Source organism: Schistocerca cancellata, chromosome 2 (assembly GCF_023864275.1).
Source record: "Schistocerca cancellata isolate TAMUIC-IGC-003103 chromosome 2, iqSchCanc2.1, whole genome shotgun sequence".
Taxonomy (NCBI): Eukaryota; Metazoa; Arthropoda; class Insecta; order Orthoptera; family Acrididae; genus Schistocerca; species Schistocerca cancellata.
In genome coordinates, this window is record NC_064627.1 from 468129779 (window position 1) to 468146583 (window position 16805).

At 40.9% G+C, this 16805-nt stretch overlaps 1 protein-coding gene across 2 annotated transcripts in view; it reads left to right on the forward strand.

The window, feature by feature from the left end:
• LOC126161985 (transcription factor GATA-6-like) overlaps nucleotides 1-3738 on the forward strand; it is a 524655-nt gene extending 520917 nt beyond the window's left edge. For both annotated transcript variants that reach the window (XM_049918185.1, XM_049918186.1), the window contains exon 8: nucleotides 172-3738. In XM_049918185.1, coding sequence (XP_049774142.1) covers nucleotides 172-704 — 533 coding nt within the window. In that variant the 3' untranslated portion in view covers nucleotides 705-3738. The remainder of the gene's footprint in view (nucleotides 1-171) is intronic.
• Nucleotides 3739-16805: the final 13067 nt, after the last annotated feature.

Below are 16805 nucleotides of genomic sequence, written 5' to 3' on the forward strand. Positions count from 1 at the left end.
AATGAAGTAAAATTTCACTGATCGCTATTCATAAATTTATAGGCACGTTTAGTATAACATCAGGTAGTTCTTCGTTGGACATTCTGTTCTTCCTCTCATTCTGCTAACCTGTTATCGCACTTGGGCAGGTGGAGCTTTCAGCTGATGTGTGTGTCCTGTGGCTGCTTGCAGACTCGTTCGTGTCCGGCGACGTGAGGTCCGTGGTGGGCGTCGGCGTCGGTGTGGGCGTGGGTGGACTGAACGGGGGCGGCGCGGGGGCGCTGTCTGGCTACTCCCTGTACGGCTCGCCGGCTGCCTACCACGCGACCCCTTCTGCCACCGCTGCTTTCTACGACACGTTCGCGCAACAGCAGCAGCAACAACAGCAGCAGCAACACCAGCAGCAACAGCAGCACCACCACCACCACCATCATCAACACCAACAGCAGCAGCAGCAGCAGCAGCAGCAGCAGCAGCAGCATCACCACCACCATCACCAACAGCACCACCACCAACAGCACCAACCGCCCCCGCAGTCACCACGCCTCGAATCCCCGGAGCGCTCGCCGCTGCTGGCGCCTGCGCAGTCGCCCGTCTCCGTCGCGCCGCACATCGTCTCCCTGCATAACAATAACAACAATAATAACAACGGTGGAGCCAGCGGCGCTACCAAGATATCTCAGGAAAACATGGACCGCCCGTCCGTAGTTTCCATGACTTCATAGGCCTGCTGGTTCAGCTGTGGTGATGGAAACTGTAATTTCGCCAGTGTGTGTTCTTTTGCGGCGGGCACGGTTGCAGGCTTCTGCCTTAAAAAGTCTCACTTATCGTGACATGTTAGACTGCCGCCTGTGCCTGCATTTGTGCGACTTTGTTACGCTCTGTTGTGTCCTTGATACTTGGCAGTGAGCCGTCTCTCTTTTGTGTAGTTTTTATGGCTGTCGTAAGGAAGTTAATTCCCATTCTTGCCTGTTTCCCGGTGGGCTGTGGACAAATACGAGCGACGGTCTCCTGTCGTGATCGAGGTACTTGGTAACATTCCCCTCACGAAACGCGCTTGATTTGCATGATCTCGTAGTCGCTGTACTGTGATGTTGTATGCAGAGCTTGTCACATAGTAGACAGGCGTTCTGTGGAACTTGTCAGTAGGATGCAACGTGTTGTTGCCCTCAAAGGAGCTAGTTTCACACTTACTTGTGGCACCTGTAAAATGTTTCACTTGGTCCTAAATTTTAAAAGAAGCACGTCAAATGGTTGCCCCAACGAGACAAGTCCTTACCAATTACTTTTTATCTTGTTATAATAACTAACCAGTTACACCAATTACCTGTAAAAATGATTCCCAAAAAGGTTCAGTAATATGTGTAGCTATAATTTTCTAGTCAATTTCCATTACGAGTGGTGGTTTAACGGCCGAGAGACTGACGTTTTCTTGAGATCAGTACATTTAACAGCATGCCACTTGGTCGTTACAGAATTTGTAAAGTGCTGCTCTTCTCCAGTAATATGTAATTTCGCCAAAATATAATCATTTTAAGTAAACGTAGATGGAAACCGAGATACTGACGAGGAGATGTCAACTACTAATGTGTTACTGCGGTAGCAGGAATCTTGTTTTGACTAAAGATTAACGTTAACTTTCGTAACAACAGTGGGCTGCAATATTTTCTCAGTTAAACTTCATCGCCTGAAATTTTCAATGGGCAATGGCCCCTTTTCACTCTGAATGTATTTCTAGTGTGAATGAGTCAGAGAAATCAAAACGATACATCTCCCTTTCCTTCTTCACCCATCTCAGTAGTAAGACCTACTCATACTACACACAAATACAAACAACACCGCATCCTGTGTATGCGTGTGCGTGCCACTTTGTGCTCATCACTGACTAGGTGTGCCTCTCTTTGTTTCCACTTCTATTTGTGTGTCTCCCTCTTTGTACTTCTTTCTATTGATGTGTGTGTCCTCCTTTGTACTCTATTGTGCTTATCTCTCTCTCTCTCTCTCTCTCTCCCCTTCATTGTACTCATGTGTGCTCCTCTTTCTAACTCACTTCACAGCAGCTTCTGTTTCGTTTTATCGATATCAGCAACATCAAATATGTAATAGAAGTATGGATGAAGAAAGATTAACTCCATTCTTTACTCAAGGGGAAGGGCATCTATGATTTCTTCACTCACTTGGTTTGCAGGTAGTCAGTGAACGTTCTTCTGAATGAGAAGGTACAAGAATTAAATAGCTGTCGTCGGAGAATTGTTTATGTAGTGCAGTTTCACCCATAATTTCTTTTTGTAGATAGATTCCATGATACAGAATTAAAATGAAGGCAACAGTACTTTTAGAGACATTATCATTTGATTCTGGTTTGTACTCCACATTGAAGGTTATTGTGTTTCTGTACTTGACATACTGTCTTTTTCATTTCAGCTAGATATTTCTTTTTCTTCTCAGTTTCTAGCAATTTCGTGAAGTGCTTTATATTGTAATGCTAGCTGCAACTTAATAGATAGCAATGACACAACATTCTGGGAAACATTGGAATACAAAACTTGAGTTTATTGAAAAAGATGTCTCATTTTATAAATGGAAATTAAGGTGTTGTTTGTGGGCAGGTTTTCAAGCGTCATACAACATCACAGTGAAAATACAGAAATAGAAACTGATTTATGGATGACTTCAATTACCCACAAAAGGAATTAATTAGTCATTTCATTAAATCAGTTAACAAGTTTTGGTCCTAAGATGCACTCTTGGTTTGAGCATGTAGTATCCTTAGTAATAGATGAGGAACAAAATCTAACATTAAATAAAATTTGAGAAAATATTTTGCAAACTTCATTCACTGAAGGTATGCACCACATATGTACACTACATGGCCATACCAGAAACAAAGGCAATGGTTTGTTGCAGAAATTATGGACATTGTGACGGTTTTGCAGTTGTCTGGAATGGTATCATGAGTGGAACACTAATACAATGACCTGGCACGAACATTAATGGCCAGCAACGTAGACTGTCTCCTAGAAAATGATCTAAGAATTGATGAATATTGCAACAAGCAGGGAAATTTAACAGACATTTAATATTTGTCCTATTATTGATCTGTTGTTCACATTATTCATTTTTTGTTGTTATTGTTATGATGATTTTAGAGTAAAACATAAAACAGACTGTAAAATAGTGATAATTTTTTTTGCGTTGTTATTGCTGATAGTGTAATAAGAAAGATGAACAAGACAGGTTCTAGGGGGATCGTTGGTTGATAGATAAGTGATCTGATTTTACTGTTGTCTGTCTGTGGCAAACCTGCAGCAAAAACTTTTTAAAAATAGTGTTAAGTTACTCATTCTGTCTATTTGTAATTTTTTTGTAGATTAGAACCATTTTTGCACACGTCACAGTTTACTGCATTGGCAACTCGTATGTTACTGTCCTTATTCTTATAACTTTACAGCTGAGTGATTTATTCTAGTTTTTTCTTTTTATGTGGTGATAAAATTTTAGTCTGGATCATGAATTATCTACTATGCAGACTGTATCTCACAATAAATAATAAAACCTGTTTCCTGATGATGTTTTCAAAATATTGCTTATAATCTTAGACCAGGTAATTGACTGAACAAATGTCTCCCAGGTGGGGTCTTTCTTTTAAGTACTTCAGTAACTACAATATCTCTCTCTCTCTCTCTCTCTCTCTCTCTCTCTCTCTCTCTCTCACACACACACACACACACACACACACACACACACACACACACACACTGGTGATCAATCTATCTTGCCTCGAAATCAACAGGGAGTAAAACTAATACCAAGAAATAATATGAGGATAAGAAAGTAAGTTTCTCGTCAAAAATAACACCTGTATCACAGTATCCTCCAGTAAGCCAATGGAAGAACAACAGATGGATAAGAAGAAACTGAATTTTGTCTTAGTTCTGTATTTTGGCTACCTTCATAAATTCAGTTTATTCCATATCGATTATCTGTGAGAAGATTAGGTTAGATAAGTACATGTTCCATAGATCATGAATACGACACTACGTAACGATGTGGAACGTGTCGGGTTAATAAAAGGTGTCTATACCAGATATTACATTACACAAAATATTACATGACACTTAATATTTTTAATTTTTTGTGGAGGGTGGGGAAATTACCCACTTACTATATCCAAAAATTCATCTAATGAGTAGAAGGAGTTGCTATTCAGAAATTCTTTTAATTTCCTTTTAAGTGCTATATGGCTATCTGTCAGACTTTTGATGCTATTAGGTAGGTGACCAAAGACTTTTGTGGCAGCATAATTTACCCCTTTCTGAGCCAAAGTTAGATTTAATGAGTAGTGAAGTTGACACTTTCTGCTAGTGTTGTAGCCATGTACACTGCTATTATTTTTGAATTCGTTCGTATTATTAGTAACAAATTTTATAAGTGAATACATATATCGTGAGGCTACAGTGAAGATCCCTAATTCTTTAAATAAGTATCTGCAGGATGATCTTGGATGAGCTCCAGCTTTTGCTTTTTTTATGAACCCTCTGATCGACTTTCGCTGTAGTGCCTGCTATGATAGTGCCTATGTTTCTGCTGAACTTTTCTGATGCTTGTGCGGCCTAAGCGAGACTGAGAAGACGAGCAGGTGTTAGGCACGCTTTGACGAAGACGAGTTTCGAAGGTGAACTTTGTCCCAGTGTGAAATGGTGTCTTACTGATAGTGACTGCATATGTACATGACGGGAAAGAGAGAGAGAGAGAGAGAGAGAGAGAGAGAGAGAGAGAGAGAGAGAGAGCGGCAGTGGGCAGTGGGTTTATATGTGTGAATTGCTCGGTTAAATATAAAGTTCCTCTGAAAGAGTATTCTGGATCGAAAGTAATCTTTTTCTATCACTAAGTGTGTGACGATCCATGTTTACTTCTCGTGATTCATCTTCCAAAAACAGTGATAGTTGCGGCAGTGTGGCCTACTACATTATGCTTCAGTGGATCAGATTTCTTTTTGTTTACAAATTGTATTTAATAAATTAGCGATGCGTTTCACCTAGTCGGTATTTCATTAACCAAGTACATTTTCCTGTTTCAATTCCTTTTCAAAAGTACGTTAATGAACTGGTCTTTGAATGACTGCGTTTAGAGCAGCAGGCGTTTTGAGCAATCTTAATCAGTTTGAACTACGTAAGACTTTGTAATTTTGAAGCAGAATAATAATTACAGAGCTAATACAAATCTCATTTCCGTATATCAGATTCACACGTTTCGTAAATTTATTTAACTGAGGTGACACTTTTATCAGATAGAAGAGAGTAAGCATGAGGTGCAGCACACTGCCTATTCTCATGACTAAGTAAAATTAACTTTTTAAAGAAAAGCCATTTCAACTCCTAGTAGATGTTCACAAAGAACCACTCTTTCGATTAATAAATTATTTTCAGTTCACAGACGGAATGATAAATTATTTTCAATTAAGAGAGAGAAAGTTACCTCGAGAAGGCGGCGGCTGCTCTATATTTTATTTACTGAATTAGCGACACTGTGGTGTTGCATGTTGGTTTTAACGAAATATAACACCTTCATATATGAAAGCATAAATCTGGATTTCTGTCTGGCTTATTAGGATGATTGATGTTGGATTCAGGAAAAGGAAGGTTAACCAAAAGCAATAATAAACCATTACAGATATGAAACAAAATGTTACAATGCGTTATACAAGTATGCGTGTCGGTAGAACCGAAACTGAGAATAATTGTATTGTATTTTGTTAATTTGGGCCTTTTTTGTAAAGGAAGGGTAATCTTTATGTGGTAATTAATGACCACAAAGTGTTACAGTTGAGATCATAAGTGATATCCATTCACTCCAAGGCACCATAGAAACTAGATTTCTACCGTACAATTTACTAGCTGGAAACGGATTGCCTGTCTGACATTACCACTTGCATATGAAAGATCTGGCGGGCACCGAGTGATGTGGCGCAGTGACAAGACAGAAGCTGGACCATATTCTAGAGGACGGCCGTTCAAATCCCCGTCCAGCCTTCCAGGTATGGATTTTCCGTGACTTCTCTATGCTGGGAATGCTGGTATGGTTCCTATACAGGAACATGGCCAATTTTCTTCCGTAGCCTTCCCCAACAGGAGACTGTCCTCCGTCTCTGATGACCTCGTTGTCGACGGGGCGTTAAATTCCAGCTTCCTCAAATGCCTCGCATGTTCACGGATACAGAGTTCGCTCATAAAACTTGAGCTTCTCCCGACGTATCGACTGTTCAAGTAACTTAACGAGTAACGTACTCGAGGTATATATATTCTGTAAATACAGATGTTTTGGAGCCAAAACCCTCTGCAGCCTTGATATTTTAGAACTTAGTTACATTTTGCATAGATAATTTGAAACATTTTTTCAGCGAAATGATGTGGAACTAGTAAGCTCACAGGATAAGTATACATGATTAGCCTTAACATTAATGAACATCTTTTTTAGTTCTACTCCGGCAGCTATACGTACAAGCTAGGTTATCTCTCTTTTTTATTTTCTTACGTACTACCAGTTTTTAAATAAAAATTAGCTCATGGAATAGGAGTTATCCAGCACAAATGATATTAAGTTAGATTTGTACTTGCTTTACTAGCTGTCAGACATTTTATTTTTTTTACAGCATATAATCAAAAATTATTGATACTGCATATTGAATCCTTTCCTGAGCCACTGGCAGCTTTACTTGTGGGTAATAAAGATTATTGGTTTTCCTCTGTTGTTGTAGGTATGGAAATCACTATTCTTTTCAAATTGTAATGGATTATTTACGACGAGTTTCATTAGAGAATATATTTATTATGGTGCAGTTAAATTCCTAACCGTTCAAGAAGTATCTGCTTGACGACCGTGGGGGAACACACATTATTACAGTTCTATATTGTGCTATCAATATTTTCTTTCTAACTGCAAGTAATGACCTACGCAATAAAATTTTTGCAGAAGACATCATTAAGAGGAAATACGAAAAATATTTCAAAAAGGCTAATTTGCTTGTTTCCGAGATTAGCAATTACACGTAGGGTAGAAGTTTTTGAACAAAATTACTTCTTCCAATTCAAGTTTTTTTCAATATGGTCACCCAAAACCTTAGACTCTGATGTGACTAACGGCGACATCTACGCAAGGTGAAGGTGTAAACAAGTCTTATAATTTATATTAATATAGTATCTGTTCTTTCCAAAAGAACAAATATCTGTGGTGATCTTGCAGCTCTCGAAGAATGAAATTACAATGAAATCCATACCATTAGCTGCTAAAAGGCGTTGAGAAGTATCAACGGGGATAGTTCGGACATGTCCGAAAGAACAGGTACCATCTTCATATAGATAAGGCTTACCGGGCAATGATCGTCTTCAGCGCGGATACACTCACATTGCTCAAACTCCTAGGGGAATCGGTAGATTGACTGCTGCGAGTAATGAGTATAGTGGACAGGATCACTTCAAATGTAGTGTGTGGACAGTAAGTTGGAAGTGTGGGTCTCAAGGTGAGCGTGCCAGAGGTAAGTCCCTGCAGTCGCACTATCCTGTGTGTCCTCGGTGGCTCAGTTGATCGCCGGCACGGTAGTTCAGCGTGTTCGACCGGAGTGTTAGCTGCCATCTGTAATAAGAAAACTGAGTTAATGTATCAACGATGAACTTCAACAAGTATCATAGGACGTCCGCCCAGAACAAATACAACGATCAATTACGCAAAAAAATGCGATTAACAAAAAAAAAAAGATAGTGTGTCTGCCATGTAAGCAGGAGATCCGGGGTTCGAGTCCCGGGCAGGGCGCATATTTTCAACTGTCCCCGTTGTTATTTCTGAATGCCTGTAACCAGATAATGGTCTGGATTTCATTGTAATTTCATTCTTATAGTTTTTCTGTACTGCTGTCTGAATATTTTGGCTTTGCCGCTGAAAGACGGAACTCCACAGTCCAGTGCGGTGGAACGAAGAACTTAAACAACCCTTTCTCCATTGCCTACATTACAAAGAATTTCATTCATAGGACAAGGTTACTGAGATAAAACAATACATATGGCTTCAACGAGCTGATCCGTTCATCCACTGTCTTCACATTGTGGGTCTCACCTGTTTAAATAGACTGTATACTGAGGTGACTAAGTCGTGGGATAGCGACATCCACATATACACATCTCGGTAATATAGCGTACACAATGTATAAAAAGGCAGTACATTGGCGGAGCTGTCGTTTGTACTCAAGTGATTCATGTGAAAAGGTGTTCGATGTGATTATGAGCGCAAGACGAGAATTAACATACTTTATCGGGGAATGGTAGTTGGAGCTAGACGCATGGGACATTTCATTTCAGAAATCGTTAGGGCATTCAATATTCTGAGGCCCATTGTGTCAAATTGTGGCGAGAATACCAAATTTCAGATATTACCCCTCGTCACGGACAACACAGTAGCCGAAGGCCTTCACTTGGCGACTGAGAGCAGCGGCGTTTGTGCAGGGTTGTCAGTGCTAACAGACAAACAACGCTGCTTGAAATAACCGCAGAAATCAAATGGTTCAAATGGCTCTGAGCACTATGGGACTTAACATCTGAGGCCATAAGTCCCCTAGAACTTAAAACTACTTAAACCTTACTAACCTAAGGACATCACAGACATTTACGCCCGAGGCAGGATTCGAACCTGCGACCGTAGCAGTCGCGCGGTTCCGTACTGAATCGCCTAGAACCGCTCGGCCACCGTGGCCGGCGCAGAAAACAATATGGGGCGTATGACTAACGTATTCGTTGGGACACTGCGGCGCAACTTGCCATTAATAGGCTATGGCAGCAGACTACCAACGCGAGTGCCTTTGCTAAGAGCACGATGCGATGGTACCCAGTGGTTGCTCTTTCTAATAGCTGCCCCCAACAAACCAGCGGCGACTTTGCCTGATACCGTACTGCTCTTACATTAGCTAATTGGTATATTTTTGTTTAAGAAAGAATAGCTCGATGCAGTTTTAAGGTCGAGCCGCGCACGTCTGCTTTCGTCCCTCAAAGCTAATTCACTGCAAATAATGACCTGCAGCTGTGATCCTGCAGTCAAATAGTCTATGCACAGGCTACAATTGCCAGTTAATAAAATACACAGAAGTACAAAATAAAAGTTAATTGACTAATTTAGTAACAAGGGTTCTATTCTAAAATCTGCAATTGATGTAGGCGACAGAGAATTATGCTGAAGAATGTTTATTCAAGAAAGGACATCTCAAATAAATGGGGAAGTGGTTCTACGACATTCAGTTAAAATACAGAAAATAGTACCCTCATCATATGCAGTAAAGTTAGGTTGAGAACGTTATGAGAATGTTAGCAAAAATCCAATGCAAACACGCAAAAAATAAGTCAATTTCGTGATCACAATACGGGAAATGTTCACCAGCTCAAATCAGTTCAGATTACAACGTGATGATTAAAAAATTATCAGACATGATACTATTCTTTGCATCTCATACTCTGTCTATTCTTAGTTCTGTAAATCAAGCGGTGAAAGCTAGAATACTTCACTGGAGCATATTCTGACCCCTCGAAATATAAAAGTCCCTTGAGAAATTTAAATATAGTAGCGGCCGTTCACCACCTAGAATCTATCACCTCCATGTCCGAATCACGCACGTTACCTCTGGCAGGACTGCCTTCTTCAAGAACTAGATATAAAAGTATCATCAAAAGTTAGTCTCGTGGCAGCTGTTAATCATTCAGAATCCATCAGCCACACGACTGAATGAAGCACAATATGACGGGCAGGTCTCCCTTCTACAGGAACGGACGTAAAACTGTTCACAATCACCCTAGAGCTCTTCACTCGAAAAGTCAGTCTCCACTTGACGCGCTAAGTGTTCTTCTACTGTCTGCTTTTGCGTTGGCTGAAGGCTATCCCCTTCAAGAATACATCGTTCTAGACATGATTTTACTCATCTTGACGACTTTCTGGAATAAAATAATATAGTGCAATAATAGTCAAATAAAGAAATGTCAGAAACATTGTCACATTCAATTAATTTACTATAACTGTAAATTGAGGTCTGTCCATAAGTATATGTGCCAGTATTCTTACACAGATTTGCTAGCGTTAAATGACAACGGATTGTTAAATAATATTTAAATAATTATTTATGCATTCTTGAGAGAAGTGTGTTTTGGTTCTCTTTTGAACTGTGGTGCCTGATAACACATGCGATTGATTACTTTTAAAATAGCACAATTTTAGTAGTACTTGCAACCAACATTTAAAGAAAATTATTGGAATAAAATAAACTGTTCATTCAATAAAAACACAAGTATGTCAAAATATGAGATATTGATGCTGTGTTCATTTACTGTATGTGGAGAATACGATATTCTGACAAACATTTGCGTAGTAAAAAGATACGAAAGACGTCGTAGATCAATAAATAAAATAGATACAGTTAAGTAGCTTTTAGGAATGATAGCTACAGTCCAATCCCATCGTATGAGATAACGTTTGTTGAACTCACATGAAGCTGTGTGTGTGTGTGTGTGTGTGTGTGTGTGTGTGTGTGTGTGTGTGTGTGTGTGTGTGTGTGTGATATCTTACGGGACTTAACTGCTAAGGTCATCAATCCCTCAGCTAACACACACCCATACCCGGGGAAGGACTCGAACCTCCGCCGGGACCAGTGGCACAGTCCATGACTGCAGCGCCCAAAACCGCTCAGCTAATCCCGCGCGGCACATGGAGCTGTTAAAAATTGTTAATTCAGAGGTTAATTGCATAAATGTTTCTTCACTGTAAATTATTAACTTTTGTGGTTTTAAAGATACTGAAATCACTGTTGTGTCAATGGATGCGCCTTAATTTCTGTCATTACCATTGTATTCAGATATGCATTAATATTTTAGGTGAGTTATTGTCAAATGAACCATGGACCTTGCCCCTGGTGGGGTGGCTTGCGTGCCTCAGCGATACAGATGGCCGTACCGTAGGTGCAACCACAACGGAGGGGTATCTCTTGAGAGGCCAGACAAACATGTGGTTCCTGAAGAGGGGCAGCAGCCTTTTCAGTAGTTGCAGGGGCAACAGTCTGGATGATTGACTGATCTGGCCTTGTAACGTTAACCAAAACGGCCTTGCTGTGCTGGTACTGCGAACGGCTGAAAGCAAGGGGAAACTACAGCCGTAATTTTTCCCGAGGACATGCAGCTCTACTGTATGATTAAATGATGATGGCGTCCTCTTGGGTAAAATATTCCGGAGGTAAAATAGTCCCCCATTCGGATCTCCGGGCGGGGACTACTCAGGAGGACGTCGTTATCAGGAGAAAGAAAACTGGCGTTCTACGGATCGGAGCGTGGAATGTCAGATCCCTTAATCGGGCAGGTAGGTTAGAAAATTTAAAAAGGGAAATGGATAGGTTAAAGTTAGATATAGTGGGAATTAGTGAAGTTCGGTGGCAGGAGGAACAAGACTTTTGGTCAGGTGATTACAGGGTTATAAATACAAAATCAAATAGGGGTAATGCAGGAGTAGGTTTAATAATGAATAAAAAAATAGGAGTGCGGGTTAGCTACTACAAACAGCATAGTGAACGCATTATTGTGGCCAAGATAGACACAAAGCCCATGCCTACTACAGTAGTACAAGTTTATATGCCAACTACCTCTGCAGATGATGAAGAAATAGATGAAATGTATGACGAGATAAAAGAAATTATTCAGGTAGTGAAAGGAGACGAAAATTTAATAGTCATGGGTGACTGGAATTCGTCAGTAGGAAAAGGGAGAGAAGGAAACATAGTAGGTGAATATGGATTGGGGGGAAGGAATGAAAGAGGAAGCCGCCTTGTAGAATTTTGCACAGAGCATAACTTAATCATAGCCAACACTTGGTTCAAGAATCATAAAAGAAGGTTGTATACGTGGAAGAATCCTGGAGATACTAGTAGGTATCAGATAGATTATATAATGGTAAGACAGAGATTTAGGAACCAGGTTTTAAATTGTAAGACATTTCCTGGGGCAGATGTGGATTCTGACCACAATCTATTGGTTATGAACTGCAGATTGAAACTGAAGAAACTGCAAAAAGGTGGGAATTTAAGGAGATGGGACCTGGATAAACTGAAAAAACCAGAGGTTGTAGAGAGTTTCAGGGAGAGCATAAGGGAACAATTGACAGGAATGGGGGAAAGAAATACAGTAGAAGAAGAATGGGTAGCTCTGAGAGATGAAGTAGTGAAGGCAGCAGAGGATCAAGTAGGTAAAAAGACGCGGGCTAATAGAAATCCTTGGGTAACAGAAGAAATATTGAATTTAATTGATGAAAGGAGAAAATACAAAAATGCAGTAAATGAAGCAGGCAAAAAGGAATACAAACGTCTCAAAAATGATATCGACAGGAAGTGCAAAATGGCTAAGCAGGGATGGCTAGAGGACAAATGTAAGGATGTAGAGGCTTGTCTCACTAGGGGTAAGATAGATACTGCCTACAGGAAAATTAAAGAGACCTTTGGAGAGAAGAGAACCACTTGTATGAATATCAAGAGCTCAGATGGAAACCCAGTTCTAAGCAAAGAAGGGAAGGCAGAAAGGTGGAAGGAGTATATAGAGGGTTTATACAAGGGCGATGTACTTGAGGACAATATTATGGAAATGGAAGAGGATGTAGATGAAGACGAAATGGGAGATAAGATACTGCGTGAAGAGTTTGACAGAGCACTGAAAGACCTGAGTCGAAACAAGGCCCCGGGAGTAGACAACATTCCATTTGAACTACTGATGGCCTCGGGAGAGCCAGTCATGACAAAACTCTACCATCTGGTGAGCACGATGTATGAGAGAGGCGAAATACCCTCAGACTTCAAGAAGAATATAATAATTCCAATCCCAAAGAAAGCAGGTGTTGACAGATGTGAGAATTACCGAACTATCAGTTTAATAAGTCACAGCTGCAAAATACTAACGCGAATTCTTTACAGACGAATGGAAAAACTGGTAGAAGCCGACCTCGGGGAAGATCAGTTCGGATTCCGTAGAAATGTTGGAACACGTGAGGCAATACTGACCTTACGACTTATCTTGGAAGAAAGATTAAGAAAAGGCAAACCTACGTTTCTAGCATTTGTAGACTTAGAGAAAGCTTTTGACAATGTTAACTGGAATACTCTCTTTCAAATTCTGAAGGTGGCAGGGGTAAAATACAGGGAGCGAAAGGCTATTTACAGTTTGTACAGAAACCAGATGGCAGTTATAAGAGTCGAGGGGCATGAAAGGGAAGCAGTGGTTGGGAAAGGAGTAAGACAGGGTTGTAGCCTCTCCCCGATGTTATTCAATCTGTATATTGAGCAAGCAGTAAAGGAAACAAAAGAAAAATTCGGAGTAGGTATTAAAATTCATGGAGAAGAAGTAAAAACTTTGAGGTTCGCCGATGACATTGTAATTCTGTCAGAGACAGCAAAGGACTTGGAAGAGCAGTTGAACGGAATGGACAGTGTCTTGAAAGGAGGATATAAGATGAACATCAACAAAAGCAAAACGAGGATAATGGAATGTAGTCAAATTAAGTCGGGTGATGCTGAGGGAATTAGATTAGGAAATGAGACACTTAAAGTAGTAAAGGAGTGTTGCTATTTAGGGAGTAAAATAACCGATGATGGTCGAAGTAGAGAGGATATAAAATGTAGACTGGCAACGGCAAGGAAAGCGTTTCTGAAGAAGAGGAATTTGTTAACATCGAGTATAGATTTAAGTGTCAGGAAGTCGTTTCTGAAAGTATTTGTATGGAGTGTAGCCATGTATGGAAGTGAAACATGGACGATAACTAGTTTGGACAAGAAGAGAATAGAAGCTTTCGAAATGTGGTGCTACAGAAGAATGCTGAAGATAAGGTGGGTAGATCACGTAACTAATGAGGAGGTGTTGAATAGGATTGGGGAGAAGAGAAGTTTGTGGCACAACTTGACTAGAAGAAGGGATCGGTTGGTAGGACATGTTTTGAGGCATCAAGGGATCACAAATTTAGCATTGGAGGGCAGTGTGGAGGGTAAAAATCGTAGAGGGAGACCAAGAGATGAATACACTAAGCAGATTCAGAAGGATGTAGGTTGCAGTAGATACTGGGAGATGAAGAAGCTTGCACAGGATAGAGTAGCATGGAGGGCTGCATCAAACCAGTCTCAGGACTGAAGACCACAACAACAACAACATTGTCAAATCTCAAAAAGTTGTTACTTAGAGATCTTTAAGATAGTCTGACACTTCGCCGTTTCTTTGTAGTGTCCCCTGTACAGAGGCGTCCAAATTAACAGCTTAGGAATCTTCCCTGTTTCCGGCCACGTGCTGCTGGTCACCCCATTTGCGCAACCGTGGGGCGGTAGCGCAATGTCCTCGTCTGTCCAATTCGTACCCATCCCATCAAGCAAACTCAGCTCCCAGCCATAGGTGGAGGAACTAATCGTCTACATAGTCGTAACATTACAATGACATCGCCTGTAGGGTCTCTCTGACCTCGTGGACGCTAGACGACTGAAAAACCGCTGCCCAGCCAGATGACACCCAGTTGGTCTGTCAACAAGGCACTGCGAAAGCTGGTGGTGACTCCATAGCGGTGTGGGCTGTGTTTGCATGGAATGGACTGGGTCCTCTAGTGCAACTGACCCAATCATCGACTGAAAATGGTTATTTCGGCTAATAGGAGACCATTTGAAACCATTAAACGATGGAATTTGTAAGGATGACAACGGGGCCGCCATTGTTCGCGACTCGTTTGAAGAACGTTCGGGACAATTTGACTGAATGAGTTTGGCCACCCATATCATCCAACATGAATCCCATCCAATATTTATGGAGCATAATCGAGGTATCAGTTCGTGCACAAAATCTTGAACATGCAACAGCTTCGCAATTACGGACGGCTGTTGAAGCAGTTCAGCTCAGTACTTATGCAGGGGCCTCCAGCGACTTGTTGAGTCCATGTCATGTCCAGTTGCTGCACTAGGCCAAGCAAAAGGAATTCTGACACGACATTAGGAGGTGTCCAACGACTTCTGTCACATCAGTGTATAAATTCTTTGATATATTGGGGATGTCTTCAGATATTTTAGTCACTGTTAGTTGGTTACTGAATGTAGATGACTATTAGAACAATTTGACCTGAAGGGTATAGATTATGAGAACCATTCTATAAATCTTTGACTAGGTATTTCCATGTGGCCTTTAGATAGCCTATGGAAAGACTGCAAGTTTGAATTACGCTCTTGAGGAACTGAATTACAGGAACCTATCCAGCAGCATGTAGCATCCCCTTTCGCCCTCACCACAGCGATGAGTACGCCTAGACTGAGTGGGGAGTAACATCATACGCTGCTCTTAAAATGTTTATTAGCCAAAGCGGTGTGTATAGCCCATCGTCAGTGGCATATTATGTATCATGAATGACATGAGTGTCAGTTATAAATTCTTCATGACGTGCAGCTTGATGTGCAGTTCATGGTGTTTATAGAATGTCCTTTAACAATTTGCGGAGCACAAAGCATTCAAGATCGTTTATTAACCTGTAATGTGACATCTTTGCGTACATCAGTGATATAAAGTGCGTGTGGCGTAAACACGACTGGAAAAGGAGCTTTTGAGTACTCGAGGTATGTAGATTTATTTTACTGTCCATATTTGCAATCAAAAACCTCCACAAGACTTTGAGTCTGCGCTAAAATAGTGTTTTGATTTTTGTCTTCTGATTCCAACCACTACCGGAAGCTGCCAAAAACTGCTACACAGAATCCATACATGTTCTGCCACCTGATATAGATCCATCTGCCAATGGAGGTTTCAGCCTCTGAAATGAATAGCGAAAATAAAAAGAAGCTGCGACTAGTTAAAGAGAATTTGTGGTTTCAGTTGTTACTGTCCGGTTTATTCAGATTGCGAGGTAGCTCGCTAATACACGTAGATTTCAATTCAAACGATTTGGTAGATTTTAAACGCGAATATCAATGGCGAGGATTTCTCAAAGTTAACCGTCGCTCTAAAACCCATGATAAGAAATAAATCTCATCTTCTTACCTGAGGAAGTGCTGTCAGTCAGTCTGAGAATACAAACGGTTGCGAATACTGCAATAACTAGACAGTGTGTCTAGAGTGAATACAAATACAGAGAAATGTACTAACAATCACTTACGACTGTAGTGAAGTGATATGCTTATAACAGCAGATTTTCTCTTGTCTGATGAAAACGTCTGTTTTGTGGCAAGGTTATCTGCTGGAAAGCAGCCAGACTAACAGGGTACTTCAAAATAAGATCCAGTATTATACTTCGTCTTGAAAGGACACCAGATCCCCTACACAGAGGTGACCTGTCATGGGGTACCTCCTTTTGCCCCGCGTAATGCAGCAGTAGACGTGGGGTGGACTCGAAGAAGTCGCTGGAGGTCGCCTGCATAAATACTGAGCCATGCTGCCTCTATAGCTGTCAATAATTGCAAAAGGTTGCCGGTGCAAGATTTTGTACACGACCTGACCTGTTGATTATGTCCCATAAATGGTTGATGGGATTCATGTTGGGCAGTCGGAATGGCCAAATCATTCGCTCGAATTGTCCATAATGTTCTTCAAATCAATTGCGGACAATTGTGGTCCGGTGACATAGGCGCATTGTCATCCATAAAAATTCCATCGTTCTTTGAGTACGTGAAGTCCCCGAATGGCTGCAAGCGATCTCCAAGTAGCTGTGCATAACCATTTTCAGTCAATTGTCGGTTTCGGTGAATCAGAGGATTCAGTCCATTCCATTTTGACACAGCTCACGCCGTTATGGAACCATCACCAGCTTAC